We start from the raw sequence: 15,347 nt of genomic DNA, 5'->3' as shown, positions 1-15,347 counted from the left end.
TCTCCCCTCTCTCTCTCTCTCTCTCTCTCTCTCTCTCTCTCTCTCTCTCTCTCTCTCTCTCTCTCTCTCTCTCTCTCTCTCTCTCTCTCTCTCTTTTCCCAAATAATCAGTTTGTGTCCTATTTCCCATCGGCTTGTTTGTGTTCAGTTGTATCCTCACCACTCCTTGTGAGTATGTTAGCATGCTATCATATGTTGCCTTGCTCTTCCACGAGCCTAGGATTTTGTGTAAAAATAAATATATAATAATACAAGAGCTTGAGTGACCGACCATATTGTTAACCTCCGCCATCGAAGATGGATGGAGGTTACTGTTTTCACCCCTTTCTGTTTGTTTGTTTGTGAACAGTATTACGGAAAAACTCCTCGACTGATTTTGATGAAACTTGGTCGGGGGGGGGGGGGGGGGTTAGGTCTGGTCCAAGGATCATGCCATTAGATTCTGGACTTGGTCGAAAATCCAATATGGCCGCTATGGTGGCCAATTTGAAAAAGATTTGAATTTTTTTTTTTTGCATTTCTACATGTTTTAAGTGATTTCCAACAAAAAAACATGCCAAAATTATAATTGCGGCTGATTTTGGAACTTCAGGTGGATATACCCACGTAAAATCAATTTCTGTCTCAAGGAATCTAGTTATGACGAATGAATTGAGTATGTAAAAGTTAAAAGTAAAACTCTGTGAGCACTGTTGACGTCAAATTGAATGAATAGGATATCAGGTTCACTTGAGTGACCGAACAGTATTGGCGGCGGAGGTTTTGCACTTTACCGAGTGCTCCCCCTCTAGCTGTTATTTTACCTTGTTTTAGGACTCCTGGAATCTGCTGCAGATGGAAGACACAAAGCTTCGAGAGGATGGAAATAAGTTATTCAAGGCCGGGGACCACAAAAGCGCCATTGGATGCTATAGCAAGGCAATCAAACTGACAACGAACAAAGAACAACTGGCAACTCTGTACAGAAATCGTTCTGCATGCCACCTGAAACTGGTTTGTCTGGGGAACACCAGTCTCTTGGAATGCTCATGCTACACCAATAAATGTGTGTGTGTGTGTGTGTGTGTGTGTGTGTGTGTGTGTGTGTGTGTGTGTGTGTGTGTGTGTGTGTGTGTGTGTGTGTGTGTGTGTGTGTGTGTGTGTGTGTGTGTGTGTGTGTGTGTGTCCTCCATAATTCCAAAACCATAAAATCTATCAGCCTGAAACTTTGCATGCATGCATAGAAAACTCCAAGGAAGTGCAGGAGTCAAAATTGGGTGTTGGGTTAATTAAAACACCCCTTTTGAAGATAATTAACAGCCTTATTTAATTATATCCTTCATCAGGAGCAAGCAAGATGACACATGCATAGGAGCAATAACCACATGACACATGCACAGACAAGCAAGCAAGATGGCGGATTATCTGCAATGTTTATTTCATGGGCAATTGAACTTTTCAGTGTCTTCAGGATTGTTCTGCATTAAGCTGCAATGCTTTTGTGGATAAAGTCATTATTTGAACGAATTCATTTTATTTCATTAACTGATGTGTGTGCAGTGAAGATGGGCTTTAAAGTTAAATGGTCCTTTATGGTATGCAGCGACAGACTGGCCAACCATTCATTATCAACCATTTAATTGGAGTGCTTAAGCCACTTGCCGAACGCCTTCCAGTCGATAGCGCTAAAGTACTACGTCCTTCTGAGCGAATCATTCACTCACTGCGGACGCTTTTAGTTTTACCCACCATGTCATTCAGAGCGAGTGGTTCGTGCTCCGTCACCCTGAGCGAGTGTTTCGTGCTCCGTCACCCTCACCGAGTGTTTCATGCTCCGTCACCCTCAGCGAGTGTTTCGTGTTCCGTCACCCTCACCGAGTGTTTCGTGCTCCCTTACCCTGAGCGAGTGTTTCGTGCTCCCTCACCCTGAGCGAGTGTTTCGTGCTCTGTCACCCTGAGCGAGTGTTTCATGCTCCATCACCCTCACCGAGTGTTTCATGCTCCTTCACCCTGACCGAGTGTTTCATGCTCCCTCAACCTGAGTGAGTGTTTCGTGCTCCGTCACCCTGAGTGCGTGTTTCGTGCTCCATCACCCTGAGTGCGTGTTTCGTGCTCCGTCACCCTGACCAAGTGTTTCAGGCTCCGTCACCCTCACCGAGTGTTTCGTGCTCCATCACCCTGAGCAAGTGTTTCATGCTCCATCACACTGAGCGAGTGTTTCATGCTCCGTCACACTGAGCGAGTGTTTCATGCTCCGTCACACTGAGCGAGTGTTTCGTGCTCCGTCATCCTCACCGAGTATTTCGTGCTCTGTCACCCTCAGCGAGTGTTTCGTGCTCCCTCACCCTGAGCGAGTGTTTCATGCTCCATCACCCTGACCGAGTGTTTCGTGCTCCCTCACCCTGAGCGAGTGTTTCGTGCTCCGTCACCCTCAGTGAGTGTTTCGTGCTCCATCACCCTGACCGAGTGTTTTCTGCTCCGTCACCCTGAGCGAGTGTTTCGTGCTCCGTCACCCTGAGCGAGTGTTTCGTGCTCCGTCACCCTGAGCGAGTGTTTCCTGCTCCCTCACCCTGAGCGAGTGTTTCCTGCTCCCTCACCCTGAGCGAGTGTTTCCTGCTCCCTCACCCTGAGCGAGTGTTTCGTGCTCCGTCACCCTGACCGAGTGTTTCGTGCTCCGTCACCCTGACCGAGTGTTTCCTGCTCCCTCACCCTGAGCGAGTGTTTCATGCTCTGTCACCCTGAGCGAGTGTTTCCTGCTCCCTCACCCTGAGTGAGTGTTTCGTGCTCCCTCGTCCTGAGCGAGTGTTTCGTGCTCCGTCACCCTCAGTGAGTGTTTCGTGCTCCATCACCCTGACCGAGTGTTTTCTGCTCCGTCACCCTGAGCGTGTGTTTCGTGCTCTGTCACCCTGAGCGAGTGTTTCCTGCTCCCTCACCCTGAGCGAGTGTTTTGTGCTCCGTCACCCTGAGCGAGTGTTTCCTGCTCCCTCACCCTGAGCAAGTGTTTCGTGCTCCATCACCTTGACCGAGTGTTTCGTGCTCCGTCACCCTGACCGAGTGTTTCCTGCTCCCTCACCCTGAGCGAGTGTTTCGTGCTCCATCACTGTGAGCGAGTGTTTTGTGCTCCGTCACCCTGACCGAGTATTTAATGCTCCGTCACCCTGAGCGAGTGTTTTGTGCTTCGTCACCCTGAGCGAGTGTTTCATGCTCCGTCACCCTGAGCGAGTGTTTCGTGCTCCGTCACCCTGAGCGAGTGTTTCATGCTCCCTCACCCTGAGCGAGTGTTTCATGGTATCATGGCCGGGTTATCAGTGCTAACCAAAAACTAGTTAATGAGATCGTTGAAAATTTCCCTCCTTCTGTTTTCAACTTTCATTTTACGACTCTGAGAAATCCACACACTTAAAAAACATTAAATATGCTCTTTAAATATTGCATTAAATTATTTATTTATAAAAAATATAGCTATTAAAATTAAATATTCTCAACATTTCACAATTATTGACCATTCAAACCGTGCAAAAGTTAACCATCTGTGGAATTTTTGTTAATCACAAAAACCAAGAACAAAACTTTGTCAACTCAGCACATCAGTACCCACCTCAATTAATGAGCGTTTTTCATTTCCTGAATTATTTGACAGTATCTCCATATGTGTATGTTGTTTTTTTTTCTTCACTTCCCCCATTTTAGCTTTTTAAAACCTAACTACCTTTACTCTTTTGTCTTTCCTGTTATTATTGATACCTTTATGAACGGTACAACTCCCTTTGGTCTTTGATCCAATCCTCTTGAACCCTGATCCAGTCCCTTCGATTTTTGACATGTACCCAATCTATATTATAAATGGAGCCGTGAGTGTGAGTTCTACCCATTGGTTGGACAGTTCGTCTGACTTCACCCACAATTTCTACACGATGGTTGCCAATTTCGAAACCCTTTAGAACCTTTTGTCTCAAGCAGTGCTTTCACTGCGGAGGTTACGCAGGTCCTTGCTATTATTTCTGACTATTTTCTCTGAAAATTGTGTGTTGAACAGGCGACCGTGACGGATTTCTGTGAAGTCGGTGATAGCATATTAGGGAAGCAGAAAGTGTTAGATATTGCAGTTTCACGTTGGGATTGCTCATTTGTTTTTATGAGCCGGAGGAGGGTGGGAGTAGAGACGGAACCACTTTGGAAGGGGGAGATTAAGGCTTGGGGGTAGTGGGAATTGATGACGTTCAGTGGTGGAGGTGGGGTTGAAGGCTTAAGTGTGGGGGAGGGATCGTTGCTTTACAAAAAGATTTTTTCTTTGAAAGATTGATTCCAAACGGGAATCTCATCTCTTTTTCAGCATCAACATTGCAAAGGCAATGATTACAAAACTGGATGGGAATTTCTAGGAATCGGCCTACATGTATCCTGTGAATACAAATTTTCTCCAAAATATTTTACCACTTGAACTAACAAGACCATACTGTTTCTCTCTCTCTGTTCCCCACCTTTCCTTCATCCCCACAGGAAAACTTTTCTCAAGCTGTTTCTGACAGCACAAAAGGTGCATTCACTCAATTTAGTATTGTTGAAAGAGATACTATGTCGGATCATCTTTCGAATGGAGAATACATTTTACTGTTAAACGAAGATTACTTCATGAAATCGGTCAATCATCACTTTCCTCCATCATGTGTTTTTACCACCTTTAGCTATTGAGACAGACCAAAAGGATGTAAAGGCTTTGTATCGACGCTCACTCGCATTGGAAAGACTGGGCCGCATTGATCAGGCCTTCCGTGACATGCAGCGCTGCATTGCACTTGAACCCAAAAATGACAGCTTCATCGAGGCCTTGCGTCACCTCCGTGCTCGTATACAGGAGCAGGTAAGTTTGTGTTTCACACTTGCATAACTGTTCTTCCATTGTCTCAGGGTATTTTGAATGCGTTATCAAATGGTCAGAGAGGTATTTAAAGAATTTCTATTTTGAAATCTGAAACCATGAAACCGCAACCTGCAACCTCCATGTAGCCAGCTGTCTGCTTTGTGGCCATTTACATATTATTTAAGCAAAAGTATCAAAAGTTGTGTCTCTTCCACCCCCCCCCCCCCAACCACCCATGCTCATGCCTTATGGTACACCACCCCTTCTCTGTTTACCACCATCAACTCCAAACCTTTAGTCACATTCTCCCACACGATCTAACCCTCCCTTTTTCTTTCCTAATCTCCCACATCTTTCTTCTCTCAATTGAGAGAAGAAAGATGAAGAAGAATAGGAAAGGTTTTCTCGATACATAAACTTCATCAGTCATTGTCCTCACCCAATATAAAGAGAAGAGGAAAAGAAGACGTATTCTCCACATCCACACTCCCTCCCTCGAGTTGTGTACTAAGCACATCCCCCCATTTGTTGTTGAATTTTGGTGATGCAATAGATATTTGAATTCGTTTTATGAACAAGAAAGATGTCATGCAGAGCACTATACTTGCAAAATCCCTCAAACAAATTTGAACATAAAAATAATCGGTGGTTGAATTTAGTGACCTGATGGAGTGATATGCAAATCCTATTCAAATTTCAAGTCAATCGGATGAAAATTGAGGATGTTAGAAATTCCACCAAAGTTGTTTACCTTTGGCCTATTTTGACCTTTTGGCCTATGTTGATCTCAAAACTGGTGATTGAATTCAGTGACCTGATATGCAAATCGTGTTCATATTTCAAGGCAATCAGATGAAAATGGAGGATTTTAGAAATTGCACCTACGTTGTTGACCTTTGGCCTATGTTGACCTTTTGAACTTTTGACCTCAAAATCAATAGGCTTCTTGCTTATGATCAACTCGACCATTTCCTGAAGTTTCGTGAAGATCCGTTTAAAATTGTGACCCGTAGGCGATAGACAAACAGACATAGACAAGCCAGTAGGCGATATGGGTGGTCGCTAGACTAAGGCGAATTTGAAATATGTAGATAAGAGAACACATCAGATGGCATTTTTGCCTTTCGTTGTTCCATATAGGAACAAGATGAGCAACTGTCCATTCATCATTTGTGTTCGATTCCCTAACCCTACATTAGGGAATCCCAACGCGAACATTGGGGTGAAAGCATATAGTAATATAATTGCATACTAGTCAGACAGTTTTTGACGGATCCGGCTGAAATTTTTTGACAAAGAGGTTGATTATAGTGCGCATAAAAGCCTGGAAGCCGATTTTTGATTTTCGAATTTGTTTTTTCGGATTTTTTCAAAAATTTCAAAGTTCCATTGCTAGGCAACGGTGGCGTCCAAAGCAACGGTGCTCAAAAGCATACAACGAGATCCTGGTATGAACCTACCAGTCAAGTTTCATCAAAATCGGTTGACTCCTCTGGCCTCCAGAGCTGTCCATTACATACAAACAAACAGACAGGCATACAGACAGACGGAAAACCTGAGAATAAGGGTAGTCTAGCGACCACCCAACACAGATAGACAGACAGACAGAATCACAGACCAGACCAACAAATATACAGTACAGCACTTGCGAATCTTCGATTTTGCAAGTAATAAGGAGAAAGTACTTGCATTTGGGCAAACCTTTTCGATAGCTTTTATGGGATGTTAAAAAGAGGAAGAAAAAATATTTCACAATCCCAAGTTATTTTACAAAGATGCTCTAGAAAGGAAAGGATGTAGCAAAATTGAGTATATATAAATGAAGAATTGTTCTTCCACTCGTAGTGAAAGAAAATAATGTATGAAGCCTTTTTATTATTCTTTCTTTTACAAGAGATGCGGTGCTTGTACTTCTTATTCTTTCGTATGCAGCACATGGCCATGAGTGGAAGCATTGGCCAAGAATGCAGCTGTGCTGCTGATGCAGTACCCCCTGAAGGTTAGGGCAAGAATGTGGAATTTGGCCAGGATTCCGGTAACAGCTCACCGACTCTCCGCAAAAGACACTGCGGGATCTTTAATATCTGCCAACTTATGCTAGCAGACGGGACTCTCAGTTTAACATTTATCTGAGAGATGACACACACACACACACACACACACACACACACACACACACACACACACACACACACACACACACACACACACACACACACACACACACACACACACACACACACATTGATACTTTGCCCTGCCTGCGAGACACGAAGATGACAGTGTGTAGCTGTATCGAGATTCAAACCCAGGCAAGACGGTTCAGAGGTGAGTGTGCCTACCTCCCAGGCCATCTGCCAGCCAATGTCAGAACTAGCAGACGATGTTGGCATATCACACAAAGAATACTCAGTGTTCAGGTGCAAAATGTACAATGATAACTCTCTGGTATTGCTCCTCAATGTTTCCTGAAGCAGGGATGCCAAAGCCACTACACGTACACAGCATGCTTGACCTGAGCACTTACCGTTCAAAAGTATTCAACAAAATCATCCAACCAATCATGTTTAATAAAGCATCTTAAAAATATGACGTTGCAGTTGACAATCAACACACTCGATTTAAGTCCAATTCCTTCAAGTTAAAAGTTATTAATTTTGGCCTCCAAGCAACGAATTAATGATGGTTTTGAAGAGTAACTGTCAAGAGAAGTGTTGACATTTGACAATTACCAATAATGACATAGTATGAGAGGGGGAGGGGATAGGAGATGAGCTCTGTAAGCCTGGAATGGGCTCTGCTTTGAAGATCATGTGGCTATTGATATGAAGCACAGTTTGAGGGCTCTTTCAAGTGGAATGCACTGATTTTCAATTTGAAAAGAATAATGCCTGGCCAAAGAGCTGGGAATAATTCACTCATCGGTTCTTGGTATTACCCAAACAAAATGAATGTACCCACCCCTCTCCTTGAAGCTGAATGTGATGAGGGATTACAATGGGATATGATCCAAAGCAATCATTGTTTATTTTACAAATTAAAAGGTGAAATGAATGACTCTCTCAAGGGTATAAACAACATCATGGGCCGAAAGGATAGAGCAGAGGAAGCATGTGAAGTAGCCTTTTTGTTGTCCGGTCTGGTTTCAATCTCCTAAAGGGATGTGATCCAACTCCAAATTATCATCCTGATGCTCTGCAGGCAGGGTATTCCATCACAGAGTATGCAGTCCTTTGAAAGATGATGTTAAGCAGGCTGTCTCATCTGCTAGCACTTACTTTCAGTGGATGATGATAATCCCAAGGTACTTTTGCAAAAAAAAAAGGATAGACCGTTTTGTGATGTACCCCATTCTAATTTCAAATTCTTACCCGATAGGCTTTGGCAAGGAAGGTCATGGTAAACCATTCATGGTGTTCCTTGCTCAGGAAACTGCTTCAGCAACTTCTCTTGAAAAATGGTGCCTCTTAAAGTAAAATGGAATCTGTGATTGTTGTATTCATGATATAAGCTTGGTGTTGGCTTAACGGTTAAGGTGGCTTAAGATCACAAACTGCCTTAAGATCTTAGGGACTTGAATTTGAGGCTCTGTTGTTCCATTAAATATCACCAGGTGGGGTTGACTCTGTCTGTCATCCTTCTGAGGTTGGCAAAATGAGTACCAACTTAATGGAAACAAGGGGCACTGCATTAGTGGCACAGCTGCGCTCTCAGCAATGATACAACCAGAAGCCCCAGGCTTCATACAAAATAATAATAATAATTCACAGTATCAAAAAATATTCAATAACCACTGTTTCTTTTAAACAGTAAAAGACAGTATATGTTTGCATGAGTCATTCATCATGGCAGAAGTCTTACAGTGGCCTGGAGAAGTATTCACCCCTCCTCCAAAGTTTTCACATTTTGATGCCATCTGAGCTTATTTCATGATTCTTTCAAATCAAACTTCATGTATTGAGTCTTCACAAACTACTCCAAAGTGATAAATCTAAAAAATGCACATAAAATGTGAATAAGTTAGATTGAAGAAGATTTCAGTCACTCGGTATCCATTTGAGTACGGTGAAATCCATCATGAAGAAGTGGAAGACGTATCATACCACCCAGACTCTACCCAGATCAGGTCGACCGTCCAAACTCAGCAGTCAGGCAAGCAGGAAACTGGTTCGGGATATCACTGTAAATCCAACAATGACTTTGAAAGATCTGCAAGGCTCTATGTCTGAGATGGGAGTCAGTGTTCATGAATCAACAATACCCACTCCCTTCACAAAGCTGGCCGATATGGACAGGTGGCAAGAAAGATGCCATTATTGAAACAGCCATATTTATAAGCTCATATAGAGTTTGTGAAAAATCATCTTAATGGTACTGCAGGCATGTGGAGAAAAGTTTTTGGTCAGACAAGACAACAATTTAACTTTTTGGTCTAAATTCAAAGTGTGACGTCTGGTACAAACTGAACACCACACATCACCGAGACAACATCATCCCTAATGTCACACATGGTGGTGGCAGCATTACATCATGTGTTGAGGATGCTTTTCATCAGCAGGGACTGGCAAACTTGTCAGGATAGAAGGAACAATGGATGGTGCAAAGTGCAGGGGAATCATTGATGAAAACCTGCTTGAGTCATGAAACTGAGTCGGAGATTCACATTTCAGCAGGACAATGATCCAAAGCACAAAGATAAAGCCACACTGGAGCAGCTGAATAAGAATAAAATTAATGTTATTGAGTGGCCCAGTCAAAGTCTTAACTTGAACCCAATTGAACATTTATGTTGAGACTTGAAGATTGTCATCCATCGACGATCCCCCATCAAACTTGGCAGAACTAGAGTAATTTTCACATGAAGAATGGGTAAAGATTTCACCATCTCACTGTGCAAAGCTGGTAGAGACCTTCCCAAAAGGACTCACAGCAGTCATTGCTGTAAAAGGTGCTTCCACCAGGTACTGACCTAAAGAGAAAGAGCTGAATACTTTTACAACCAGTGAATTTTGATTTGTACATGTTTTTTGCAGGTATTGCTGACATGTAACCTCCTTCAACTATAACCGTGTTTAGTTTGATCTCGTCAGTTGGGAATAAGAAAGTTCATTTCGAAAAATTGTTTCTACATAATTAATAACTCATCTAAACGTGGTATTATTGGTCGGGGTGAATACTTTTGCAGGCCACTGTAGTTAACGGTGGCTAAAGACATTGGTGCAACACAACCATATCTTTAATCAGACGTATTTATATAATTTGGCCATATATTTGGCACTGACGTTTTAATGTTGTTACCTCGCAGCTGCACATGCAGTTCTCCACAGACCAGCGTGTGCAGCAGATGTTTGACATCCTGCTAGGTGATGCTGATATGGAAAAGAAAGAGAAGGTTAGTTTGTGGGAAATTGATCTGTTTTTGCATTGATTCAAAGTGTAGTGTCACTTGACACCTAAAATTAAGTTCAAAACTTTTCATGGCGTATTGAACACAAAACCATTGCAACAATCAAGAACACTGAAGTAACACCAGCAATAGTGTCTGGTCACAGTATGGGTATCACACTTGTTATTTTGACAATTGTAATGACCTGTAAATGCACAATAAAACAAGTAAAACTAGAACAGCACTCGGGACAGCGCATACCTCCGCCATGTAATTCCTGATCCACGAGAACATATCGGGCCCAATACATTTTAAAACTAGAGGGGGAGCACTCAGTAAAGTGCAAAACCTCCGCCGCCAATCCTGCTAGGTCACTCAAGTGAACCTGATATCATATTCATTCAATTTGACGTCAACAGTGCTCACAGAGTTATAGTTTGCAACTTTCCCTTTTACTTTTAACTTTTACATACTCGATTCATTCGTGATAACTAGATTCCTTAAGACAGAAATTGATTTTACGTGGGTATATCCACCTGAAGTTCCAATATCAGCCGCAATTATAATTTTGGCATGTTGTTTTTTGGAAATCACTTATAACATGTAGAAATGCAAAAATTTAATTCGAAATTTTGTTGAAAAAAAAGTTGCAAAATTTTTTTTTCTCTAACAATTTTTTTTTGGGGGGGGGGGGGTGGAAATCACTTAAAACATGTAGAAAATGCAAAAAAAAAAAATTTCAAATATTTTTTCAAAATGGCCGCCATAGCGGCCATATTGGATTTTGGACCAAGTCCAAAATGTAATGGCATGATCCTTGGACCAGACCTAACCTCCCCCCCCACCAAATTTCGTCAAAATCCGTCAAGGAGTTTTTCCGTAATACTGTTCACAAACAAACAAACAAACAAACAGAAAGGGGTGAAAACAGTAACCTCCGATCTTCTATGGCGGAGGTTAACTAGAGGGGAAGCACTCGGGAGAGTGCAAAACCTCCGCCGCCAATACTGCTGGGTCACTCAAGTGAACCTTATATCTTAGGGCCCTGCCACACCTTGACGTTTTAGGCAGCAATGGCAACGTATAAAAATGTATGTAAAACGCTGGCGTACGCTGAAATCTTGATGTTTTTTTAAAAAAGTTTTTGGCGTATTCATAACGTGTTGATCGTTTGCACAACATATTCGTAACGGGCACAGAACGTTTCGTTGTGTTATACATAACTTTTACCAACGAATGCTTACCTTGTGGTCGGCGTTCAAAACCTATGACAAACGAGGGTTTAACTTACCCTTTGCGCGCTATACGTATCGCCGGCGAACTCGTGGCATAGCCAGTCAAAACTGCCTGAGAATTTGAAGTGTCAACATCGCAGTCACACCTTGACGATTTTGCCAGCGTATGCCATTCCATGAAAAATGTGTTTTCAACGCTAGGCACACGTCAGATACACTACAGGTAAGTTGTGTATACGTTTAGAGTATGCTGGAAATCATTGAAGTACGCTGGCATATTACCTAGTCCGTTTGGTACGTCGTGAAATTTCAAGCATGCTGAAAATTTTAAGACGTACTCGACGTAAGGCTCACACGTTTCGCATGCGTTGGCATCTGTTCCTAGCACATTCCGCGATCGTTTAAACACAGCGAACACACGTTACTTGTCGGTTACTCATAAGTCGAAGCACGTCAAGGTAATGGCCAACATACTTGAAACCAAATTTCTAATCGATGAGTAACGTGCTTTGAACAAATGAGTAGCGTCATCTTAGCCTATGTTTAACGTGCTTGGAAACTATGAGTAACGTGCATTGAAACTATGTATAACTGGCCTTGAACCAATGACTAGCGTGCTATGAACGTAAGAGTAACGTGCGTTTTCCCTATGAGTTGCATGTTTTGAACCTAAGTAAAACGTGCTTCTAACCTTTGAGTAACATGCTATGAACCTATTTGTAACGTATATAAAACGCACATTGTCGTATGTAGACGAATTAAATTGACGTCTTCCGGACAACCATAGAACTTACTGAAAGTGTTTCTAACTTACTTCTACCGTGTACTGGCGTATTGGCAGCGTTTAGCGGAATTGTTATATACAAATGGGCTTCACAATAAAAAACCCATCATTGTTCCAGACTCCATGGTGAGTAGATGTAAACGCTAGTAGTATCAATAGTAGCAGTACTATTACTAGTAGTAGGTGTGTGTGACAGTAATAATAGTAGTAGTAGTAGTAGTAGTGGTCGTAGCATTGGTAGTAGCTGTATGTCTATGTCAGTAGTAGTATGTGATCGTGATGTGGAGGCTGTGGGGGATGATGGATCCTCATTGCGTCAACGAATAGGAGAATACTTTGCACCATTGTTCGATGTTCTGAAAGGGCTAATTTTTTTTCCTCATTCCGAAGATGAAATATTTCTTTGTTTTACTATTGAAATTATTAAAAAAAGACTTTGACAAATGCATAATGTACTAGTCATGAACACAGAACGCTTCGATAACTTATAGATTAGTTACACCAACGATTGCTTATCGTGTTTTAGGCGTCCACAACCTATGCCCAACGATAGTCGAGCGCATGCATAACGTGGGAGCGCATCGTTTACGATTCCGTGACGTTTGCTATCCATTGACTGCCACTAAACTATTTTAATAAACGGCTGTCACTCACCTATTGTTTTTGGACGCTGGTGCTCGGCAATTGAAATCGTTTCCATTGAACGAGTTAAATCGCTTCCACTGGACTATTGAAATTATTTCATAATAATCCTTGGTTATCCTTGGACCCACTCTGGCTAGCAGCTCGTCGAACATCGCTGGGGGCATTCGCAGGAAGTTGATGAAGGATGCATGGTCCTCGTTCCGGAGTTCCACCATGAGCTGGTCATATATGCCGTAATGGCGTCGCCTCCCGATCCATCGTCTGACCCAGTTCCTTCTCCTCCGTTCACGTCTTCTTCTCCCAGCTCTATTGGCACGCAACTGGTGCAGTGTCAACTCGATGAGGTCATGTTGATGTTCGAGGACAGGTAGGTATTGTCGTCTCAGCCTTGCCGTATCCTCCACCTCTCGGAATGACATCAACATGTACTCACCACGAAGTCTAAAAAAAAGACGGGTTCCTCCTGCGAAGGCCCTTTTTATATACCAATTCCCCAAATCGCTGTGAATACGTCATTCTACGTCAGCTGTTTGTTAGAAACGTGTTCAGTAAGTTCTGTGGTCGTCATGAAGACGTCAAATACGTCTACATACGTATTTGTTCGTAGGACATGCTCGACAACTAATTCCCAAGCACGTTACTCGTAGATTATAAATAAGTCACGGGTTCCCTAAACATTACTTTGATGTGTTTCGATGGATGAGAAACTTTCTAGTAGCGTGTTGCGAGCTGTGAACAACGTTCGTGTAGCGTACTTATAAAACGTTACCTAGAGTTTATGAATAAGTTTCGGGAATGCAAATGCTACCTCAACGTGTTTCCACATATGAGTAACATATAAATAACGTGTGCCAACGATCGCATAATGTGCCTAAACCTTATGGCCAGCGTAGCGGAACGTGTGAGCCAAACGCCGAGTACGTCGTAAAATTTTAAGCATACGAAAAGTTGAGAAAACCACAAAGTTCAACGATTAAAGCCAGCGTACTATGACTTATGGCAGTGTTTTTCAACGTGCTCTTAATCTATACAAAACCTACCCATAACGTATTCGACGTTTGCCAGCGTATTAGGCAAATTTTTCATAAATCGGCATAGGTTGGCTAAATCGTCAAGGTGTGACAGCCCCTTTTTTTGATTAAATATGATGTCAACAGTGCTGACAGAGTTATAGTTCTTTTCTCCAACATTTTTTTTTTGGGGGGGGGGGGTTGGAAATCACTTAAAACATGTAAAAATGCAAAAAAAAAAATCGAAATTTTGTTGAAAAAAAATTGCAAAAATGTTTTTTTCTCTAACAATTTTTTTTGGGGGGGGTTGGAAATCACTTAAAACATGTAGAAATGCAAAAAAAAAAATTCTCTATTTTTGGGGGGATAACAATTTTTGGGGGGCGGGGTTGGAAATCACTTAAAACATGTAGAAATGAAAAAAAATTTCTCTAACAATTTTTTTTGGGGTGGGGGAAATTTTTTTTGGGGGGGGTTGGAAATCACTTAAAACATGTAGAAATGCAAAAAAAAAAATTTCTCTATTTTTTGGGGGGGGGGGTTGGAAATCACTTAAAACATGTAGAAATGCCAAAAAAAAAATTTTTTAAGGGAGGGGCGTGGATTTTCTATCCTCGAACCGCGTCGTGATCGAAAGGATTCTTTAGGTTGTTGAGGGATCTTGTCCTCCTCGAGGATTCAACGTCTAGCCGATTCGGTGTTGCATGTATCGGGATAAATAAACCACAGAAGTCCAGTAAAAATCAGTCCACAAGGAGTTCTTTCTTTTGTACAATTTATTTGCTGTCTCCTCTCCTTCTCTCTCCCTTCATATATATATATATATATATATATATATATATATATATATATATATATATATATATATATATATATATATATATATATATATATATATATATATATATATATATATATATATATATATATATATATATATGTATATATATTCGTATCGATGCACTCACCTGGTCGCTAGAGGGCCTTCAATTTTCGCCAATTTTCGCGCATACCCTAATTGTAGGGGGCACTGCGGGTAAAGTATTCCATATATCACAAAAACCGGAATATATTTGATAGAGCATCACTGGTAGATCATTCGTGCCAAATTTCATAACCCTATGTGGGATAATGGCTTTCGGAATTGATTTCGCGTGAACGGTACCGATTTTGAAGGTTTTTCGGTTGTTGCTAGGGAACCAAAGCGTCCCTAGCAACCATTCCAATTTCCAAAGCACTCGGTCATAAGATGAACCTACCACCCGAGTTTGGTCAAAATCCGCCCATGTTTACTACCAATTATGCTAATGACAATCGAACAAACAAACAAATAGACAGAATTACTGACAATAAGGGTCACCTATTTCGGCGACCCAAAAGGGATGAAAACATAATCTCCTTCACCTTTGGTGGCAGAGGTAATAAACAAAACAATGAAACAGTGGTTG

At 41.9% G+C, this 15,347-nt stretch overlaps 1 protein-coding gene across 3 annotated transcripts in view; it reads left to right on the top strand.

Annotated features, from left to right (window-relative positions):
* The window catches only part of LOC147023591 (protein unc-45 homolog B-like), a 40,240-nt gene that overhangs the window by 711 nt on the left and 24,182 nt on the right, over positions 1–15,347 (top strand). The window contains exons 1-5 of one of the 3 annotated variants that reach the window (XM_085889114.1): positions 32–167; positions 813–992; positions 4,479–4,515; positions 4,664–4,839; positions 10,145–10,231. In XM_085889114.1, coding sequence (XP_085745240.1) covers positions 834–992; positions 4,479–4,515; positions 4,664–4,839; positions 10,145–10,231 — 459 coding nt within the window. In that variant the 5' untranslated portion in view covers positions 32–167; positions 813–833. Of the gene's footprint in view, positions 1–31; positions 168–812; positions 993–4,478; positions 4,516–4,663; positions 4,840–10,144; positions 10,232–15,347 lie in introns of those variants that run through there. The other 2 variants (XM_085889111.1, XM_085889113.1) reach the window with 2 other exon arrangements.

Source organism: Eptatretus burgeri, chromosome 7 (genome assembly GCF_056783735.1).
Source record: "Eptatretus burgeri isolate ZD-2024b chromosome 7, Ebu_testis_v1, whole genome shotgun sequence".
Taxonomy (NCBI): domain Eukaryota; kingdom Metazoa; phylum Chordata; class Myxini; order Myxiniformes; family Myxinidae; genus Eptatretus; species Eptatretus burgeri.
This window is presented reverse-complemented; position numbering and strand designations above follow the sequence as displayed.